Source organism: Anguilla anguilla, chromosome 5 (assembly GCF_013347855.1).
Source record: "Anguilla anguilla isolate fAngAng1 chromosome 5, fAngAng1.pri, whole genome shotgun sequence".
Classification (NCBI taxonomy): Eukaryota; Metazoa; Chordata; class Actinopteri; order Anguilliformes; family Anguillidae; genus Anguilla; species Anguilla anguilla.
In genome coordinates this window covers 17,217,189-17,239,766 of record NC_049205.1, presented here as the reverse complement: position 1 = coordinate 17,239,766, position 22,578 = coordinate 17,217,189, and the positions used below count along the sequence as shown (strand labels likewise).

The 22,578-nt window shown below is 46.9% G+C and overlaps 2 protein-coding genes across 3 annotated transcripts in view; both read right to left on the bottom strand.

Moving 5' to 3' along the window:
- Positions 1 to 5,687, bottom strand: part of bcar1 (BCAR1 scaffold protein, Cas family member) — a 99,508-nt gene extending 93,821 nt beyond the window's left edge. Inside the window, exon 1 of the mRNA XM_035418808.1 lies at positions 5,169 to 5,687. Coding sequence (XP_035274699.1) covers positions 5,169 to 5,180 — 12 coding nt within the window. The 5' untranslated portion in view covers positions 5,181 to 5,687. The remainder of the gene's footprint in view (positions 1 to 5,168) is intronic.
- Positions 5,688 to 15,745: 10,058 nt separating this feature from the next.
- The window catches only part of cfdp1 (craniofacial development protein 1), a 52,694-nt gene continuing 45,861 nt past the window's right edge, over positions 15,746 to 22,578 (bottom strand). For both annotated transcript variants that reach the window (XM_035417477.1, XM_035417475.1), the window contains one exon: positions 15,746 to 16,069. In XM_035417477.1, coding sequence (XP_035273368.1) covers positions 15,979 to 16,069 — 91 coding nt within the window. In that variant the 3' untranslated portion in view covers positions 15,746 to 15,978. The remainder of the gene's footprint in view (positions 16,070 to 22,578) is intronic.

Genomic DNA, 22,578 nt, shown 5'->3' with positions numbered 1-22,578 from the left:
TGTATGTAATTGAACATTTATTTCATGCATTTCATGCCATACTGAATCAAACCGAAAGAGGGGGAGAGAGAGAAAGAGTAAGAGAGAGAGAGAGCAAACGAGAGAGAAAACTGGAGAAATACATGTGCGAGAAATGTTTTTATTCATATACCGTACAAGCAGAGAGCACAGCGTGTGTGTGTTTGTGTGTGTGTGTGCGTGTGCGTGTGTCTGTCCGTCTGCATGTTTCCTGTGCGCGGTGCCAGGAGCGGAGTTGGGATAAACTGACGCTCGCCAGCGAGCTCCACGTGAGCGGGAGCGGGAGCTGATAGCTCGCGCGGGTAACCGGGGCAACCCGTGTAAATAACCCGGGAGGCCTCAGTGGTGTCATTGATATGCAGACACCTGCCCCACTGCCGGTCATTAATATGTATGCCCAGCATCATCTGTGACAGCAGGAAAATGTCAGGCTCCTGGAACGACCATATTACGAACAGCAGTGATACAGCCCCCCCACCACCCCCCCACCCCCCCGGACTATCTGCAGTGCCCCGCTCTCCTCCCCTCCCCCAGGCAAGTGCGTACTGCAGGACCTGTCCATCTCAGGTGCCTGGTGTCTCTATCTATCTGCTGACTCCTTATAGCAAAACACTGCATCCTCAGGCCCCTCAATGGTATGGTACACATGCATCTGTGTGTGTGTGTGTGTGTGTGTGTGTGTACATGCGTGTGTATCTGTGTGTGCTTGTGGACTAATTGTCTTTGTGGAACATGTCATTGTATGTGTGTGTGTGTGTGTGTGTGTGCACGCTCGTTTGTTTTTAACAGAACATGTCTGTACATTTCAGTGTTTCAGGGTTCTTGTGTTTTCATATTTCGTGTGTGTGTTTGATGGAACAAGTCTGTATATGTGTGTGAGTGTGTGCGTGTGCATGTGCGTGTGCGTGTGTGTGTGCGTGTGCGTGCGTTTGATGGACCATGTTTGCTTGTGTGTGCATGTGTGTCAATGGGACATGCTTGCGTGCGTAACATGTCTCTTCGCATGTATGTATTTAAGCTGGACCCGTGCAACATCCTCCATGCCTGCCTCTTCAGATGTGTCCGTGGACTCTCACAACTTCTCCTTATTCCCACAGTGCATTGCAAAAGCACGCACATCCCGCTGCTCGCAGCTTCTCGTGTCGGCTTCCATATCTGCCACAGCTTCACAGGCTCTCTCTTTCAGCCTCTTCACTCATCTCTTACCTTTGATGATGCTAACGCTCAGGGCTAAGCACAGGATTTAAATGAAAATGAGCCAGATTCAATGTTTGCAGGGGGAAGGAAAACTCAGACGAACACAAGCACACAGACAGGATTTAATGGCCTTTCACTAATGTCGGAGCAGTGAGACTCAGTCATCGCTGAAGGAGCATCCTTTCTCCCGCCTGAAGAGCTTTCATATTTTCCGAGGCAGTTTTTTTGCAAAGACGAAGCGGGGGCCACGATGATGTCACTCAACCAGCAGCGACTGCTCAAGTCCTCCCAATCACAGCTCTGTGAGCGCAGTACTGCAGAACGGGCCCTGAACATCCCTGTTTCCAGTCCTTCCTCTCTCATTCTGCTTCTTCCTTTTTCTCTATCTCTCTCCAGTCACTCTGTGCTTCCGTTTCTCTCCTCACTCCTTCATTTATTTGCTTCCCTTCCCTCTCTTCCCATCCCACCGGCTCACTATCTGTTTTTCTTCCACTTTCTTCTCTCACTTCAAATCATATTTTTCTCCCCCAACCAGCACTCAGTGGACGACGCCACTCCTTTCACACTTTCCTCCCTGCCCATCTCTCCGTATCTCCCCATTCGCCCAAAGGAAAGCAGCTTTGCCTCTTCCATGGACAGTAGAGTGCTGGGGGGAGATGGACACGGAAGGTCACACAGAACAGATGCCTTTACTGGAGAGTGCAGTCACGCTCAGGCCTGGGCCAGGACTGGCAGCGTCTCTGAGTGACCTGCTGCCTGGATGACCGGGCCTGAGGACCTGACCAGCCGGAGCACACTGCCCACTGGCTGCCAGCGCGGCGGGGGACGAGCTGCGGCTGGGAAAGTAGCTGGACGTGCCACGCGCGCTATCAGTGCCATTTGGCCACTTTAACTGGTGGGTGATACCGCACTGCCTGAACATGGGAACGGGCAGTGGAACTCCAAAGCATAGGCTTCTGTTCGGTTTGGCACAGAATTCTATCAGTTTAAAGGGCCTTGCAAAGACGAACTCCATCCATAAATGTGTTTAGATACTTAATAAGATGTCTGTCTTTTTTCCCCCCAAATACTGCAGTGTTTAAGTGATATGCATTAGGATTATGTAAATAAACCACCAACCCATTTTGTTTCAAGACCCTGAGGATATCCGTCGATGCCCATAGCAACTGGGCGCTTCCATCAGACTTCCACAATCTGTTGTGCTCTGCAGATGAATTGGGAAGCAGGCCTGGCCTCGCGCGCGCGGCTGAAGAGCGGCTCTGCGTCCCGCGCTGGCTTTACCGGTAGCCCCGCGAGCCACTCCTCGCCATTTCTTCGGTAACGGCAACAGCTGTCGCTCTCCGCCGAGGCCCGGGGGGGGGGGCACCAGGACCGGCAATCTGCTCCCCGTTTGTCAGATGCAGCGGAGGGCGAAGCTTAACCACGGGGAGCAAGGGCATCGGCTCCCAGCGAGCTCACGCGGAAGGTCAAAACCGCAGTCTAATTTGACTGAAAGAGCGCCTTTGTGCAAAGACAGGTTGGTGGAATTTTATACAGCCAGGGAACAATGCGAAAGAAATGCACCATGACAGTGAATCATGCGAGCCCATTGTAAATTACACAGCGACAATTCATAAAGCCGTCAAGGAAATGCATAGCTCGCAGGGCAATACAATCTCCCCACTTAAACTTCGCAACCGTGCCCGGCCGTATCAGATTTCCAGGACATGTCACTGCAAGAAGATAAAGACGTCAGCGTTCACATAGACAAGGAGCTGAAATTAACCTTGGGCACCCCGGGGGATACCTTTCCCCAGTCTAGGACCAGAGTTTCAAAAGTCTCACAGTAGGCAAGTTTCCCATTGATTTATTTTTTACATGTCACTGTTTTGTTAATTCAGAAAGTGCCAGACTGTAGCCTACATTCAAAAAGTCAATGGTGGCCATCGTCAATATTCTGTTAAAAAAAAAAGAAGAAAAAAAAAAAGAAGGAATGTGACAGCCTAGTTAACTGAGGAGATTCTGTGTGATTAATGAATGCATTGGTCTAGGTTAAAATCAGCACTGCAGGCAGCTCCCACAAACAGATCCAAGATAAGCACACCATAATCCTAAACCTAACCGTTTTGCATATAAGGTGCAAAGTGGTTCAGATTCCGTGCTTATAGGGGCATTATTTATGCAGGTGCAAAGTTGTACTTGCTATTACGCTGCCAACAGATCAAGTTAGATCACGGTAATCTCTGAAAAAAGTCCCCCTGCGGGAGTATGCTGGATCAGTACTGCCTGCTAGGCGTTATTTTGAAAACCAGTCTATGCGTTCTCCAAAGTGGAGTCAGAACACATTCTTGCTCTCGAACCCTTGACATGAGCGGAGCGTTCTATTTTTGCAAGCAGATGATCCCTGAACTCTTCGCGACAGTATGCCGTTCTCGAAATCTTATCTCTTCCATCAGATTTTTTGATTGACCCAAGAAGACATCGCTTACTACTACACCAGGAAAACATGCTTGCGCGCGTTCTAATACACCGTGTTCTAACACGTCGTGTTATGCGGTGTTGACTGCATGAATAACATGGAGAATGTCAAGGTTAAAGGAACAATGCTTTCCTCGGGCAACCTATACAAGCGTGTCTTAAAGCTATGCATCATTTACTGCTGCGTCATGCATGGTGAAACCCAGGTTCCATGCGATTGGTTTTACCTTTGAAAAGGATTACATTTACGATATCTGGTATTTTTGCGGCTCTGAATATACAACTAGACACAATCCGCGGTCCATTCAAGAAAAATACAGTTTATCGTATTAGAGGGGAACTGTTTAGTCAGGACAGATACCTCGGGCAAGGGAGGTCGGGCGGTCAGGCGCCGCTACAGTGCCAAGCTCGTGGGCACAACCTTTTACAGGAAAATGAACAATGGAAAACAAATAATGAAGTGCGGAACTCCATGAAAGGGATTTCTGAGAGGATGAAGACTGTCTATTTAGTAGCCGGTTCTCTGGGGATTTCCTCGAAGAAAGCCATGCTTTTTGCACACCAATTAATGAAGTGATAGTTTAGTATTTTTTTTCAGTTGTACTTTTAAAGCTGACTGATGCGTTTAAAATAATAAAGCATTATTTTGCATAGAGAGCATTATTTAATCGCACTTTGAAAGCAGGCGGATATATTTAAAGTATAATATAATGCATGCTTTTCCATATAGTGCATTATTTTACAAACAAATAATAAACAAATAAACAATAATTGGAAACTTTCTTTGACAAATATACCACTCACTGACATAGTGATACATTCGTGAAAAACAGCCATGTAACTTAAAATTCAATAAAGATTAATTAAAAGATTAACAAAATAAAACCTCAGATTCATCCTAAAATAGGCTACATACTGTCACTCCACCGGAAAATAAGATAACTTCCAAGGTACAGGTCTAGCCTGGTGTTAATACTCATTTTGTACAGAAGCAAATATGAATTGGAAACAGAACTGCAGCAACAGCACAGACTCGCTCCTTCAGTTTACAAGTCAACTAATCCGTGATATTTCCAACTCTACTACAACTCAAAAAAAAATTCCAGCTACATCTGCGCTACACTCTGGATTTTTGACAGTGTGCCAACCTAGCGGCGCGCGGCGGAGCTCGCGTTCCGCTATTCTCTCCGCAGATTATAAGAAAATGGAAAACATTTGAAATAGCATAAAACTCGGTTCTTGAAGCTGCGCATAGCTTTATCTCAAATGCCGATGACTGGCATCTGTCTTAGAATAGGGTACTGCAATCATTACAAATGCAACCACACTCGGACATTGGTTTTTCTTTTAATGTCATACAAATCAGACACAACATTCTACTGTATCTATCACATCTGTGCGAGTTCTCATTCTGGTAAGTAGGCATTTAACGAGCCTTCATAACCCAGTGCTTATTATGAGGTGCAGTTATGTGGCGATTTTACATCTTTACTTACCGGGACAGACATTTTACAGTAGCTGTGGTGCTTGGTTCTACGTTATGGTTGATGGAAGCAATTCTTCTTCAGGCGTTAAAACAGCAAAGCCGCTATTCTCTTCTCAAGCAGACAACTATAGTGTCGGTTTCTATTCCATATTGGTATGGTTCTGTATCCACGTCGAAGTATTCTATTTTTCAAATGTTGAAACCAACGTCAGGGATGTTTTCCAAGCACCTACAAGCAGCCTCCAGAATGCAGAGTCCAGTGCATGTAAGTGGTATTTACGGAGCTCCCCTTATCTCCGCTCCACAAAACAGACTTTCCTCCTTCTTGAAAATGTCACTCGGTTTGCGGTTTTATGTTCACCGGTTTCAGATACTTCGGGGAACGGAATCCTTTGAGCTGACGCTCCAAGAGCCGATTGCGTTCGGTGTTCGAAAGATCTTTGATTCCCAGATTTACTGCTGTAAATGTCACTCCGTTGCAGAACGAGACGGAGAGCTGCTCTCTCGCGCTAATGATGGAATCAGCAAGTTGGGCTTAAAGGGGTGGTCTCCCAGAGGGGGCAGCGCAGGCGCTTGGAAAACAGCGCTCTTCGAGGTTGCAGCTTAAAGGGCACGGTTTTCATTTTTGTCGGTGCGACAACTCCTTCTTGGGCTTACTCCTTTTAAGAATTTGAGTCATATTTGTGCTGTCGTATTTCCATGCCCAGCACTCGATGCACTAATCACAAGTTTAATGTAAACAGGAAACGTTCCAGAGATATGCCTATACATTGATGCATTTATTTAGAGTAGTGTATTTCATACATAAATGATGTTGCAGTGTCAATAACAACAACATACCACGGTAATGGAATTTAGTGCAATATATTGAAATAAAATATTTTAGCAATACATTGCAATTAATTGGAAAACTATTGGCAATATCCGCTTTTGTAATAAAACATTTTTAAACTGCTGTGAGATATGTTTCTTGTTTTCCATAAAGTCATTTAAAATATATTTCAATATATTCCATTATCGCAAGGAAGTGGAAAAAACACAATGAGTAGCCAAAATGATCTGTGTATTTGTTAGAGGGCATTGTGAGAAAAAATGGGCATCCTCTCCACAATCCCCTTCTGTTCCGCTAATTGAAACTGCTCAGTGACACCCAAGCTCATGACCGCTAGAAATCACTACTTTTCCATGAGCCAGGCAAAAGCAACAGAAAAAGAAAAAGGCCAGAACCAGATGATGTGTTAGAAAATGCAAGCATACATAGGTTTAATTTATTGAACATATATTTGCCTTGGGGTGCTTAAACAGGAAAATACCATCCTATGTACCAATAGCATGTCCCTTGTGTGCGTAAGCAAGTGTATAGGTAATGTTTGTATTTTTAAATTGTATTAACAGGGCAATTTCCGGACAATTTTAAAATAATTGCGAGCAATGTAAAGCCATGCCAAATGCGCATTAAACGAACAGAGTGAAGTAGTGTTGGTAACTACAGCCCGTGGAACCTACCGCAATGCTTTCTGGGACACAGTGCTTCATGGCACATTGTCTGTCAATGGAGCGTTCCAAATGGGGTTAGTAAGTGCACGATGATAATTGAGTCATGTGTGGTCTGTAATTTTCCCTTCATTGCCTTACAGTCTGTGCATGTGTGTGTGTGTGCGTGTGTGTGTCTGTGTGTTTGTGAGTACGTGTGCGTTTGTGTGTGTGTGTGTGTATGCGTGCGAGTGTGTGTGTGTGTGTGAGTGTGCATGCGTCTGTGTGTTTGTGTGTGTGTGTGTGTGTGAGTATGTCTGTGTGTGTGTGTGTGTGAGTGTGCATGCGTCTGTGTGCGTTTGTGTGTGTGTGTGTGTGTGAGTATGTCTGTGTATGTGTGTGTGTGTGTGTGTGTGTGTGTGTGAGTGTGCATGTGTCTGTGTGTATGTGTGAGTCTGTGTGTCTGTGTGTCTGTGCGTGCGTGTGTATGGTTGGCAGTAGGATCAGGATTGTGAGCCCAATGGAAGTGACACTGTCTCCAGAGGCTTTTTTGGTAGGCTTTTTTTTTTTTAACAAATCTCCCATGTCTCACACACACACTCCATCAACTCCAACACACACTCTATCAGCTCTGTCACACACTTCATCAGGTCCAACACACACTCCGTCAGCTTCAACACACTCATTTCCTCAGCTCTAAACAACCCAGCAACACCTGTACTACACCACTGCACCTTCATCTTCCTGACCCCAACATCATCATCATCATCTCATGGCACACTCCCCATTTCCCAACCCCCTAAAGCAGTGCCCACCACAGGGACTCCATCCTGCGAAACCAGCATGGCACGTCCCACTGAGTAAACACTCACCTAATCCTACAACGGTACCACATAACACCCCCCCCATCCCCAGTCCTGGAATCAGGCCGCAGCGAGCTCAGGTCCGCGTAGGCCTCTGAGCCCGCGGCGGCTAACGATGTCCTGACGGTTGTGTTCTATCGATCTCTTCCTGCCGCGAAATCAGAAACCAGGTTCTGAGCAGAGGGGGGAAAAGACACTCGGGGACAGCAGAGCGGATCTCGGTAATCCCGACCGAGGCAGAGCCCGCCTCTCAATTCCCTTCCCTAATGAAAGGCGGCCCTCGGCAGGACCCTACCAAGATATCGCGCCGGGGGCTCCTTTGCGGTTTTTCATCCACCCTAGAGCAAGGCACCAGCATGATACCTCTCTATATATAACCGCTAGCCTTTCCGCTAGCGCATCACTCAGTATCACGCCAAGCACAATTTGATCTCTTTGTCGCTTCCACCGCTGGCATTCTAGGTGATTTTTTTCCCCCGGCTGCCAAAACATCATCGCTCTTCCTTTCATGTTGTGGTATATACCATAACTTAAGTTGTCTGTATGGAATGCACCCTGTGGAGCCCCCTGAGAATCTGATTGGCTCATCGAACAACAGCCTTTTCTTTAATGAAAGGACAGAACTGGCGGAGCATAGAGGAGCTTCAACACCAGCCGCTTAACCCCAAAGGAGAGTCTTTTTTCTTTTTTCAGGTATGTGTGTGTGTTTGTGTGTGTGTGTGCATGCGGGCGGGTGGACACTATGACAAGCATTCCAAATATTTTCCCTGTTTTTATTTTGGGTTCTTGTTACAACGATTGTTATAATTGTCCTCCCAACCTTCACATCTATTTTTGCCACCCTCCCCTTGCTGGAAATGAATGGGCTTGGTGATGGACAGCTACACATGCCTGGAGAAAAGGCGTACGCAGGATATTTCAGGCATTTACAAGGGCCACCTCAGAGATACCCAGGCTCCATTTCTTTCAAAGATGAGGGTTTGCCTGCAGATTGCAAACACACCATCCCATGTTCCTATCTACATGTTTGTGTATGTGTGTGTGTGTGTGTGTGTGTTTAAGTGTGTTACAGTAGACAGGCTGTAAAAATTGGTCCCAGAAGAAGCCTTTCTGCAGTATTTGCTTCTAAAATGAAGGGGTGAAAATGCCATGAGCAGATCTCCCCTCCTGCTTGCACTCCTGTTCCTCTCCTTCAATAATGTTAAAGTGCCGGTCAGGTATTGATTTACTCAAAGTCATCTGAGACCACACAACGAGACAGTCAACGCCAGAGACAGGAAGAGAAGAATGACAGACAGAGAGAGAGAGAGAGAGAGAGAGGTTGAGTGAACGAAAAAGAGAGGAAGAGAGAGAAGCTTTGGTGAAGGGAAAGGACAAGGCCATCCGATACTGAACAGAAACCGCCAAGAAAGACAGAGAATGAAGAGGAACGACGGAAGGATGGAGGGAGGCAGGAAGGAGAATCGTCTAGGATTCTTACAGCAACGGCACGTTCTGAGATAAACCCCAGGAATAAAAGGACCAGTAATCCCAGACAGAATGCAGAAGCCGGCATCTACACTGACAGGGCCATTTAAAGTAAATATGAGGATGATGGGCTTTTTTACATGTGAATGGCACACCTTTCTTATTCTGCTTATGGCTGGTGGGGATGGAGAGGATTAGAGAGAGGAACATATGGAGTCTTTCAGCCGGTCTCCATTGTGTTCAGAGCAAACGGGGGAAAGAGATGACAGAGATAAACAGCGCATGTAATGCACAGCTCTGTCAGCCACAGCAATCCGTAAGACGACATCTCGCTCCACGGTTTGCAGGAGAAAATGCATTTTACCCAGCGCATTGAGCCTCTGTGTGTGTGTGTGTGTGTGTGTGCGTGTAAGAAAGAGTGTGTGTGTGTGGGGTTGGGGGGAGATTCCGGTGTTTGTATCCCTTTAATTCTGCCAATGAATTTTTTGTACCTAAATGATACAAAAGAAAAAACCAGGGGATAGGGTGGGGGCAAAGGAGGAGGATCTTTAATTATGTAAACAAGTTCATTATCTTCTAATCAAAGGAAGAACAAGATTATGCTGCTTACAGCAAAGGCAACAGCAACAGCCAGACAAGAGCGGCAATTTCAGCAGTGACAGACCCAAAGGAAGGGAAGAGAGAGAGGGGAGAAAGAGAGTAAGGGAGAGAAAGAGGAAATGAGGTTGAGAGACGAGTGAGTATTTGTGACCTCCTTTCTCAGGGTAGAAACAGTGTGAGTAAGACAGCAGATGCCCCAGGTCCCTGGGGCTGGTCCACTGGGGATAGGTGGTGGGGAACCAGGCTGGTGAGGCAGTGTCTTTTTTTTGGGTGCGGGTGCGAGTGGGGGAGGGTGAGAGATGCAGGCTGGGAGGTGAACAGACAAACAAGCTTTGAAGGAAGATGGAAGAAATTCTTCGCTCGTACACCACCTTGTCCCAGTAGCACTGCTGGTGACAGTGGGGAGATGGAATGCTGACCCAAACTGCACCTAGCCCTTCCCTTCACCCTAGTTTTTTCCCATGATGCACCATGCCAAGAGACCACTCTCTACTATGCTGCAATACAGAGGACAAGGACTATGAGAAAACTGAGCCACTGGGTTTTCCATATTCTGGTTTGAACAGGAGTCAATAAGATTCAGCCCAATCTTGTCAGCAGTGAGCTTTTTTTGAGAATTAATCTAATAGTGGTAATGGTTGATTAGTAATGGCTAGTTAATCACGGAAATAATCCAATAAAAACATAAATGTGTAAATAAGTAAATTTTGTAAACAGATAGTTTTGTGTGACACTACCCCCAGTCTACATAGTACTTTCTTTTTCACATTTTTTGAAGTAGATTTGACATTTGTTTGGGAAAGTACCTTTTTCGGATCAAATAGGCATTTAATTTGTTCTTGCTGTCACACATTTTTTACATAACAATCAAATGCAATGAGTAGCTATCTGGCTACCGTGCTTTAAAGATAGCTCTTAAAAGAACTGTTTGGCTTAATGCCTATGTTCAGCTTGAATATTAATGTAAATATTCATGTATTGGGATTGTTTGAGGCTCAACACATGTCCTTTAAGTTCTCCAGAATACTACACCCATTGCAGACACTGTTGTCCTTTGGCTTCCATTACAACGTATTTATCTTTCCTTCTCCATTTTTGGCAAGTGTCCCATAATGCATTGGGCCAAGCGCTCCATCTCTCTCATGGTGCACCGCTTCGTGTCTCCAGGCCAGCACTGTTCCTTCCCTGCCGAGGGTTTCATCAGAGCAAAGTGCGAGGCTAATAGAGCCCCTATGCTACTTCAGCCATCCACTGAAACGGGCTTCAGCTGCCATGGAGATGCTGCAGTTAGGAGAGCTGCAGGAGAGGCTGTCACAATACAGGAGCGGAGTCCAATGGGGCTCTTAGGGAAAGGCCTGCTAAATTAGCTCATCTCGAGAAATACCACAGAGGAACTCTTCATGTACTACGTTAAAAATGCCTTTATTAAAATGGCATGCGCCCTGCTGAGGAGATATTTAAAACTGAAACCGCAGCATCGGCCGCTGTCCTTCTTCCCCTTCTACTCCTCCTCCTCCTCCTCCTCCTCCTCATTCCACGCTGCTCTTCATTAGTGCTGTACTGCTTTCTCAGGTGCATAGTTAATGCTATACAGCAGCAGACTCATTTAGTCCTGCTACTCCCTCACACCATAACCAGCCACCTCAGCACTCTGCAGACAGGCCAGAGGAAGATGGAGGGAGAGAAAAAGAGGAGGGGGGGAGAGGGAAAATTAGCAAAAATGTAAGTGCGAAAGGGACGGAAGAAGAGGAAAGAGACTAGGATTGCAGAAGATGGGAGGGAAGCGCAGGGCCAGAGTGAGGTAAGAGAAACAGACAGATGGACAAATACACTCAGATGTTCCAGAAAGTTCTACCTTCCAGGTCTAATAACTTTTCCTTTCAAGCATTCCAGCGATCACTCCGCTGTCCCTCCTAGCCAGCGTTGGCATGCTAACAGCTTGTCCCAGCATGCTTCGCTGTGGAGACGGCTGCGTTCGGCGCTCCCGAAAAACTGTGTGTGCTGTGAGCGGGAATGAGGCGTACCATTTCAGCAATTCACTTTCTGCAAATTGGACTGGTTCAAGGAACAGCCCACACACACTACCAGCCACTGCGTGCATCAAATAAAGATGGATAATATTTCAAATGCATGCACTTGGTATGCTTGCACAAATATACATTTGCAATGCATTTGCATTTATTATACGCAACCCGTATTACACATGAAATGCATATGTCACGTATGCATTCCATGTGTAATACAGGTTACCTATCTAATGTTTTTTTTCCAGTACGTTTCCCACTTTTTTCTGCCAGTTTCGCACACTCAATCATATTCTTCAGGAACCATCCCCAGCTATTTTTTCAGAAGCTCTTAGCTGTCCTCAGAAGCATGTGATCTCAACCTCCACTTTTTCTCACACTGCAGTGCACAAGTTGTGCTTGCAGACACAAGTCTGGAACATCACTGAAGAGAAATACCAAGTGTGCAGTGGAAGGTATGATCAGTGTAAGCTAACGCCAATCTCACTGCTTACTATTGATATGATCCCTGTAGATTTAGCCTAGGACTTCCAGGGGGAAAAATGGGTGATAGGAAAATACGTATTTTTTGCCATCTATACTGCTATTATATGGTGATGTTACTCCTCACACATTGTTGCCCGATTGTTCTTGCACCCATTTTTTAAATTCATTCTTGTCATCATTTTTAAGAGAAGATGAAATGAAAGTATTTGACATTTTGCATTTGACATCAGCTTCCCTGTGTTTCTTCAATTCCATCAGAGGGTACTTGTGCGGACGTTTCTAGTAAGTGTTGAATAGGGTTCTCCTGCCTCTCATAATGGAATTGGCAGAGTCAAATTTTCTCCATCTGTAGTTAGCAGGGCCCACACAGCATCCGTCAGACATTAGCCCTGCAGGACTGCCAGCCAAAGTCCACACTGACTTGGTCAGGATTCAGTACCAATCTGGGGGGCCCATCCACACACTGAAAGAGGATGAGTCACCCAGAAGCCCCTACGTACCTCATACTTGTGTGGTTTGTGTGTGGAGTTCCAACTCAGGGGTTTTCCCTGATTTTTTTTCCTCCAGATTAAACAGAACATACTGATTTTATGGCTCAAACCTTATATGGCTACTAGTACTGGGCATTATTCTGAAACATTATCTCACACTATTAGATGGCAGTGAGCAAGGGCTCTGGTCTGTGTGCTTCTGACATACTCACGTCTGGGGTCTGAAAATGAGTGAAGAACCTGGAACACCTGGGCGGAGTGTAGCACAGTGGGTAAGGAACTGGGCTTGTAACCGAAAGGTCGCAGGTTCGATTCCCGGGTAGGACACTGCCGTTCAACCCTTGAGCAAGGTACTTAACCGAAATTGTTTCAGTATATATCCAGCTGTATAAATGGATACAATGTGAAATGCTACGTAAAAAGTTGTGTAAGTCGCTCTGGATAAGAGCGTCTGCTAAATGCCTGTAATGTAATGTAATGTAACACTAATCAGAGAAGAATCAGGAACAATCACATCCTCTATTATCTTCTTCAGCGTCTTATGGATATGTGTACGGGGCACACTGAAAATTGTGTGTGTGTGTGTACGCTACCCGAGTGCCACAAATGAAGTTTCTCCCAACAAAATAGCTTGCTTCCTCATACCGGTCTCTTTTTCTTTTAACCAATCAATCTATATCTATCAGTGACTGACAGAGAGTGGGCGATTAGCACAGGCTGGCGCATCCTTATTGGCATGACATATTGAGTCTGAGCACGCTCAGTGTCAGCTCATCCAACAGCCAGCAGGGTCACTGCGTTCATCACTGCCCCCCTGGGTGGGCGGGGCCAGCAGAACCTTTTTGGCCAACCAGAATGCAGTTTTTTCACACGAGACAAGGCAGAGCTCCTTGCCGGAAAGACACCATGCCAGTGCGCTTTAACACTCCCACACACACAGTCACGTCACACCAAATCATGAAATGAGATGACCTCACAATAAAAGGTTTCAAGGTGTTTAATTGATTCCTCGATGGTCCTTGACACATCAAATGCTTGGCTGAAATTCAGACTGTAAAAATACTAAACATTATTTAATTACTTTTTCTTATTGGTCATGGACAGTGGAAGGACACAGACAAACATTTGTGTGCACATACATCTTTCTCATACGCACACGCACAGGCACACACACAAATGCAGACACGCACACACACACACAAACACACACACGCCCATACCATACCCACATACATACTTTCTCTTTCTCATGCTCAAACACACACTGTTCAAAGGAACTGGGCGTGAGCCAATAAGAGTTTTTTTTTGTTAACGAAAACATACATTTGACCAAGCTGTCTTTTATTATACTGTATACAGTCATGGAATCTGTGTACATCACCACAATGACCACAATAAAAAAAACACAAAAAAGGCAATGGCCTCAGCTTCTTTGCGTTAACACATAGACACACGGCATTGAATTAACCATTCTGCTATTACTTACACTAAAAATAAAAATAGGAGTCCCTGAATGAGCTTGCCTCAGTGCCACTGTACGAGCATATAATTACACAGCAGACGATGCTCGGCTGTACTACCACATAATTGCACAGTAAACTGCGCTTTGCTATTAAACTGACATGGAGGACAGCGGCACAGGTATTCTGCTGATATTCTGGGCACATCCTCCCCCATCTCTGACAAGCCGGGGGGAGGGGAAAATTACAGGGGTCTCACAAATTGTGACCTCTCGTATGACATCAGTTCAGAAAAAAAACAAAAAAACGACATACATTTCAAAACGCCAATGAGACATCCAGCGGGGCTCTGTGACCCAAGTTCTTTTCTCTTCCGAAGCAACAGAAACGCTGAGATTGATTCGGCCTCGTGAACGAAACGTATTTTTTTTTTTTAAAGAAAAAACTTGACATGCCTGACATGGACACTCGATCGGGGATTCTGGGTAGAGAAAGGGAAAGGTATACCACGTTGCACAGACGCACATCGATAGGTGGGAATATTTGACCATCGCAGAATCGGCGTCAGACTGAGTGATGCGTTCTTTGTGGGCGGGGACCGGCGCCTGATTGGCGTGTCACTCGGGGGGGAGGAGCTCCTGATAAGCGGTGGCCATTCGGGTGCCTTCCGATCAGACACCCGCAATTCAGACCTCCCACAGCTTGTCCGCTGTTCGCAATAAGATTACAATTCGATTGTATCGGTTGAATAACCATGAAGAGGTGTGGTTGAGGACAATACTGTGGCAAAGGGATTCTCTGTCCTTGGGCACGCCTTCCCAAGAATGTTCACTGAGTGTAATATAGCACCAGAAACTCCAGTTGCTAACAGGAGTTCAATCAGAAAATGAGAAGACAGAAGGAGTGTGGAAGTTGCTCATCTGGTTATTTTATAGAATCTGTGTTCCAACTGAGCCAAACGTCTATGTTCAGTTTTATCATGCTGAGCCCTGAGCCCTGTTTTTTCCGCTGACTAGCAGGTACGTCTTTTAAAATAATGATACCCCATCTGTAGCGTTTCCCCACATCACACAGTGCCAGTATCTCTTTAATGTTCATGTTAAACATTTTTAATTGTTACAAAGAGATTGGTTTTCATGACAGAATACTGATTGTATGAGAGAGATTGAGCCTTAAGATCAGAGTCTTAGCTTCACGCTAGCCGTCTGATATAAAGGGAATTAGCCACGTAAAGGGAATTAGCCACAGATCGGCGATCCTTATTTAAGTTGTTAATTTTGTCAATCAGGAGCAGGATGTTTAAAAGCATGTTAACGAGCCAATTAGCAGCGTACTGCAGAGGCAGGGTTTCAGTGGGGCTTATTCCGGGCTCAGGGGCCTGCACTGCCTCTGCCTGAGGGGCCGGACTCTGCCTGAGGGGCGGAGACGGGGCGGAGCCGGGGTGGGTGACATCACTGCTGTTCCTGTCGCAGGTGAGAGGGGGTTGAGTGTACCTGCCGAATGCCCGTACTTATGTTTAGGGTGTGGGCGGAGTGTCCCTGTAGAGCCTTTTGAGTGTGTGTGTGTGTGTGTGTGTGTACATGTAGGTGCAGATGTGTGTATGCGAATTTGTGTGTCTGTTTGTATTAGTCTGTCCTTGTGAATTTGTGCGTGTGTGTCTGTGTGTGTATTAGCGCTTGTATTAATCTGCTTGAGTGAATTAGTCTGTGTGTGTGTGTGTGTCTGTGTGTGTGTGTGTGTGTGTATTAGTGCTTGTATTTGTCTGTCGGTGTGAATCTGTGTGTGTGCGTGCATGCGTTTGGATTAGTGTGTGTCCGTATACTTCAGTGTATCCGTCTGAGTCAGAATCTGTCTGTCTGTCTGTCTGTCCGTATGAGTGTCTGTGTGCATGCGTCTTACATACATTAACAAAGCGTCAGTGTCCATCCCTTATGCGTGCGCGGCTCTGCGTTTGTGTCACCGTTTCATGTTTTTAAGACGGACGGTCTTCTCCTGCTCAAACCGTCGGTGGTCCACCCTTTCCAGAAAGTTCTTCCTCTCGATGTATCTGCGGGGAAAACAAACAAACACACATCAAACTTCCAGGCCCTTATCAAGGCGCTGCATCGGTCATGCAGTCCCTTCCTGCCAGAGGGTGGGGTTCCCCCTGACTCATTGGGGGGGGGGGGGGGGTGATTTCTCAGGTCATTGTTACTGCACTGCGTCTCAAATGACCCTCAGCCCAGACAATATGTCTGTGACGGCCAATAGCGAGAGACGGGAGAGCGGCGCTCCACAAACCTTACAACCGGCGAGCCACCGAGCGCTGACACCGTGTTTACTGCGCAGTTAACCTGCCGTAAACATTTCGACCAATCAGCAGCGCGACCGCTTAGTGGACCGCCAATCAGAAGTGAACTCGAAGTGAATATCAGAGCAGAACGGACTCACGGCGTCAGACCTGCAGCTTCCATGCAGAGAAACATCATACTTTGCTTCCAAAGGGTGTTTTATTTTTTCCTGCTCATAAACTTTAAAAGGTAATGCACGCATCGTAATCTTGTAGCTTTTACTGCGAGAAAGAAAGCGTTGAAAATCACATGTTAAACACATAAGCGTGCGCGAGATGGGCAAGAAGCACAGGAGGCTTCTCCGGATCAGAGCATCTGCTAAAGAAACAAACCAAGCAAGCAAACAGGTAAATAAGATCATTTTAATCAGAGGCAGTGCACAGGCACTTAATTAAACAGACCGAGTGGTAATTAAAAGCTATGTTTACATGCAAGGAGAACAGTTTCACTTTGCGCAGCTCGAGTGCACACGCACACACGCACGCAGACGCACACACACATTCACACAAACACGCACACACATGCACACACACACACGCACACGCACATTCACACAAACACGCACATTCACACACACACGCACACACATGCACACACACACACACACACACATAGACAGACAGACAGACGGACGGACGGAGAGAGACAGCTAGATACAGATAGAGACAGACAGACAGCAGCCTCGCTTGCAAACCTTCACCGTCGTACGACCCGCGCACTGTCCCAGCTCCGCAGCTGCTCACTACTGCCCGCGAAAGCAGGACGGCGAGAGGAGCCCGGCGAGGCGGTCGAACGCGCTGACCCCATTTCGTCCGACGGCTCGTAATACGCCTCTCTGAACTCCTCCCGTCTCTCTGCCCTCGCCCAAAGCCCTCTCCTTTCTTCTCTCCCTCACTCTTTCTCTCCCCCTCTCCCCACTCGATCCCTTCCCCCCTTTCACTCTATCCGCTCTCTTCCCTCGGTCAGTCTTTTTTCGGAGTCATGTCACGTACAAGGCCAGTTTTGCGGACGGTATGAAATTGCGCTCGAAACAAATCCTGCAATCAAACTTTAAGTGGCGATCATAAAGGACTGTATAAAATAAATGAATAGATGGTAATGAGAGCTAAGTCACGCACGTGCTCTCTCAGCGCGCCCTGTGTCTGGTGAACTGCTTAATCTGAAACCCCCCCCACAGTCAGCCTGCATAACCTGGGGGAGGAACAAGGGAATCGGACTTCCTGTCACTCTCGCCCCCCCCCCCTGCCCCGCCCGACCGACCGACCGCCGGTGTCAGACCAATGAAGCAGCAGCAGAATGTGCCTGGCTGCAGGGGGTGGCTGTTCCCTGCACTCAATCTGCAGGGGGAGGGTGGCTGTTCTCTGTGCTAAATCTGCAGGGGGAGGGTGGCTGTTCCCTGTGCTAAATCTGCAGGGGGAGGGTGGCTGTTCTCTGTGCTAAATCTGCAGGGGGAGGGTGGCTGTTCTGTGAACTTGATTCCGCAGGGGGAGGGTGGCTGTTCTGTGAACTCAAAAAGGGGGCTAAGGGCTGCACCCTCACCCCCTTGGGAGCACTGTGGCCCTGGGCGTGGCATCTGGCCACGCCCGACCCATATAGCGCCTTCTATTCCATCCCAGGTCCCCGTGCTCAGCACCCATCCTGCTCTGTTCTCCTACCACAGAAACCCACATCCCCACCACAACAGAGACACATGACAAATGGGCAGAGAGAGGCAGTCATTAGGCATGTCAGCCAAAATTTATTTTTAAAAACACTCCATTGAAATTTTTTTTTAGTTCATTCCCATGGTCTTTCTCTTCCTCCACACGCTGTCTGCGAAATGGCGTGCATAAACTCAGATTATTGTGAATATGCGGCTGTACTACTGCCGGGGGTGTGATGTTTTTCCCGCTTTCGAAACCAGGTCGGCAGACCCGTTCACACCCAGTTCATGTACTCCCGCGCTGTCTAGCATCCTGGCCCATTTCTGCACTGCAGGGTTTGCTGATGACACCACAGACCTGGCGCTGAAGAGGTTAAGTGCAAGACTGCTGGTTACTATGGCGGCGGTTAGACTAAGACGATGATGTCATGTGCAGATTCCTCTGGGGACAGAACTACCCCCCACGTCGCAACGACGGCTGGAGAGCGGAGCTGACGCATCACACCACAGAAGGCCAAAACCAAATCGGCCACGCACAGGACCCCCGGGTCCGCGTGACAGAGGGGCATGCTGGGTAGCAAGAGGGGAAACCGTACGTGAGGGGACAAGGAGAGACCTCACGCTGTGCAGGGGCGGGTCAGCAGAGCGAAACGCGCGCACGGTTCTGAGGTACGCCGTGTAAGGAGAGAGACCACACATGCCACAGCACGGCAGCGTTCTGGGCGAGGAAAGGGGTGCATCACACCGCACAGAGGCATGCTGGGTAATTACAGGCCTCCGGGGCTGAGAGAGACCCGGTTTCAGCTGGAAGCTGGCCTCATTACTTCCACCGAGGAGGGCCTTTTTTTGGCTCCCGAGCCAAACGACCTGTAATTGTGGCTGTTAATTAGCAGCCTTCGAGAAAGATCCGGAAAGGCCGGGACCCAGGGCCAGAATCGACCGGCTCCCAGAGGGAGTGCCGCTTAAGAACCCCAGAGCACAGCCTGCCAATCACTCGCTCAACGACGGGTCACAGGGTCCTAAACCCCGCCCCCAGAGCGCCTGTCACCATCCATCCACTTTTTTTTATCTCCTTTCATTTTATTATGCTATCACTCCTGTTATCATGTGAACAGCAGAGACCATCCATCAATCATCGCCACCCCCCCCCCCCCCTTCCCCAAACATGCACCGTCAGGCACTGGTGAGGCGGCGGTTGCAAAGCAGACGCGATTGGCCGCCCCGGCAGAGGGGGCGGAGCCGCAGGCTGCGATCCTGATATAACATCCGCACCTCCAGCTTCTTCCTGGCCTACATACAGGGGCCTCCTGGTGACCAAGTCTCCTGACAGCACCACGTGCATATTTTCCACCGGTGGGGCGGGGCGGGGCGGGACCACATCTCTCTCGGGCCTCTGCGCCAATTAATCCACCTACCGCTGCAGGTCCGGAGAGGGACCGTACCAGAAAGGAAGGCAGATACTCCCTGTGGGAGGCCGAGCGTCACTGCAGGACGATGAGCATGCAGCACGATGAAATCCACTGATAAACGCCTGGGTATCTTGTTACTTGTCAGTTGACAGTTCATCTCAATTCCTTAATTTTCTTTGAAATTACAAATATTCTTTATTCCTTTTTTATGGACCTAGACATATGAACATTGAGGGATGTGGCTGGATAAGGCAGCTTATAGTACGAGCACGGAGAGATGCAATTGGACGAGGTGGTGTAAACTGCATCACACGTCGAGGAGAGCTTCATGTGTGCTCTTTTCCAAGGTGCCACAGCTTGCATGCTCACACAACCTTGTCTTCACAGCTTTGTCTTCACTGCAAGAGCAACTGTGCTGAACGTCCACATTCAAATGTGCAGCCACACTGTCAAACTCAGGCTTCAAACCTGCAACCCTCAGGTGCACAGTCCAGTCACCTCTCAGACCCGGCGGTTTCCAAAAGCGGTTTGAAGTCTGGTCTACGGTAAAACTTGATATTCACACTGAGGATTCAAACGTAAACAGAGACGTTACACAGTGAAAGGAGGTCTGTGTCATGTGACACCTAAGCTGGCCTATCCCTGGAGTGCCTACTGCTATTCCTAGACAGAGAGCGTCCTGAGATCTCTTCATATCTGAGTGTCTGGGTCCTGAGACTACAGTTTGAGTAATACACATAAAATTCCGAGTTAAAATAGTTATACACATAAGCACTGACTGTAGATAAAGCCATCCACAGAACAGTAGGGGGTCAGAGAATAATATTCCAGGTTTCGCCAAATTGGCTCAATTAGATCTTTTTATTTCCCCTATAAAATGTTCAGTGTGAAGGGTATGAATCCCTGTTTGTAATGGCGCTGAACCAAAATACAGACAGACTGATGGCAACCACTTTAACCCCAGGCTGCAGTTACAGTGACGTACAAAACACTCGATGATGCAAAATTATGATATCTAAACACTGGCACAAGAGTGGGATCTATCTAAGCACAGGTGAAAGCGTGAGACACATAAATTAATGACCACATTTATAATAATAACAACAATAATAATAATAATGATAATATAAAAGCAATTAGTTGGTATAACAAACAACACCAGGTGAGAGAAAGTAATGTAATTTGGTCAGAACATCAAACACAAAATTGTCTGAGTGGCCAGGTGCAACAGTACCCTCCTGACGCACCGCACCCCCACCAGAGTCAATTTATCTTTCACAGTTTACAGCAAACCCACACAGGCACAAAAAACAAAAGACTGGCCTTCACAGACACAGAATATCAATCGCGGCCTGAAATGAACGAGGAGAAAATGCAATGTCAGTGGGAAAAAAAATAAATAAATTTAAAAAAACAAAAAAAAAAAAACTAATCGAACCGTGGACAGATGTCATCCGTGACCTGACGGATGCCTTATTGAGCGCAGACGCTCCACCCGAAGAAGCCGACAGCCCTAAATTACACGCATTTTTAAACAGGCCCGTAAGAAATGGCGGGGGGTTATTTCCCCGAAAACAACTCCGGCAGGAGCGCGTGCCGCGGGCCGTCGCCTCCCATAAAGAGAAGACGGCGGCGGACGAGTCACCAGATGGCGCAGACAATTACGCCTCGCGCGTTTCGTTCGTTCCGCCAGGACAGTCGATCGCATCCCATTTACAGGCGACTCTTTGCCAACGCCGCGTAGCTTGATGCCATAAGTTACAGCTCAGTCGCAGATAGCGTCAAACAACGCCTACCGAACGCTGAGATTCGATTTAGCGACGTGCATCTGCATTGGATTTTGCCAGTCGCATGTTGAAAGCAAGCAAGGAATCTCTCAACGGCTTGATGCTAAATACAGTTCGTGCAACATGTAATGCTCACATTGCGATACTCTCAAACGACATTTTGGTTAGCAATTTCCCAAAAGTTGACAAATTCGTGGGAGTGCTCAAAAATATTTTCAAGCACTGTCCAAGACAGAATGAAAAGACTGCAGCTGGATCGCAGTACTGCTGCAGTACTTCTGAACTAGCCGATCACAAATCACTGGCACGCAGCCAAGGCACTGCACTGACACTCGACAAGTCCTGGACGGAATATAAAAATCATTCCAAATATTGCACACAGGCAAAAAACAAAAAAAAAAAGATATTTGTCTGTTCCATAAACTCTGATGCAGAAAGATGTGTTTTTCCCCCCATGAACAAGCATACAATTAACACCACAGAACGGTAGAGGAGCCATGATCAAATTTAATCACATATTTAATTGCACATTAAACCTTGCATTTTATTTAATATAAGTTTCATTTTTCACTTCTTTCACTTTCCCCCCCCCCATTCATTTAATCTTTCGGGCAGCACAACTGCGGTTCTGTACATTGAAAGCAGGAAGTGACAGCGTGGGAACACTGCTGTCAATCATCGTCTGTGCTTAATTAGTGGAAATTGATGAAGATTACTGGGGAGGGGCAATGTGATAATTTACTAACAAGAAGCCTCCTCCTGCTGATATAATATAATCCAATAAATAGTACAGTTTATTCACAATCCAATACCTAACAGCACTCTTAATCCAAAACTACTACAGGTTACGCGCAGATCCTCTTCTTAACAACACACAATTAATTAAATAACAGAGTCCTTTATCAAATAACTAACACCCCTCACAATCCAAAAACACATGAAACTCACCACTCCATTCCTTACAGCACAAGTGACTTACATTCAAATTCTTGACCCTTGCTATCCAACAAATAACATCACTCACAATCTCAATGACTAGCACCACTCACTTTCCAACAGCTAACACACATGGTACTCTACCCACCACTTAACATCACTTCACAACCCATTAACTAAAACGGACTGCTCAATCCAACCCTTAAAATAGGCTACAAATAATCAATCAACAAAGCCCAGTACTGTCATGGTCACAAATCTGCAGGCACAAAAATATCCTCTGCAATTGTCCTCCTCTGTCCTAACCACTCTCGACAGGAAGTACTTCCTGGGAGGCGACCGGTGGAATTTCCTGCTGACGTTCATAAATCCTTGGCTGTAAGTGACACTCTCAAACCCTCCAGACACACAACGCTCATAATTCTGGGCCTGCTGTCCACAGACCATAGACG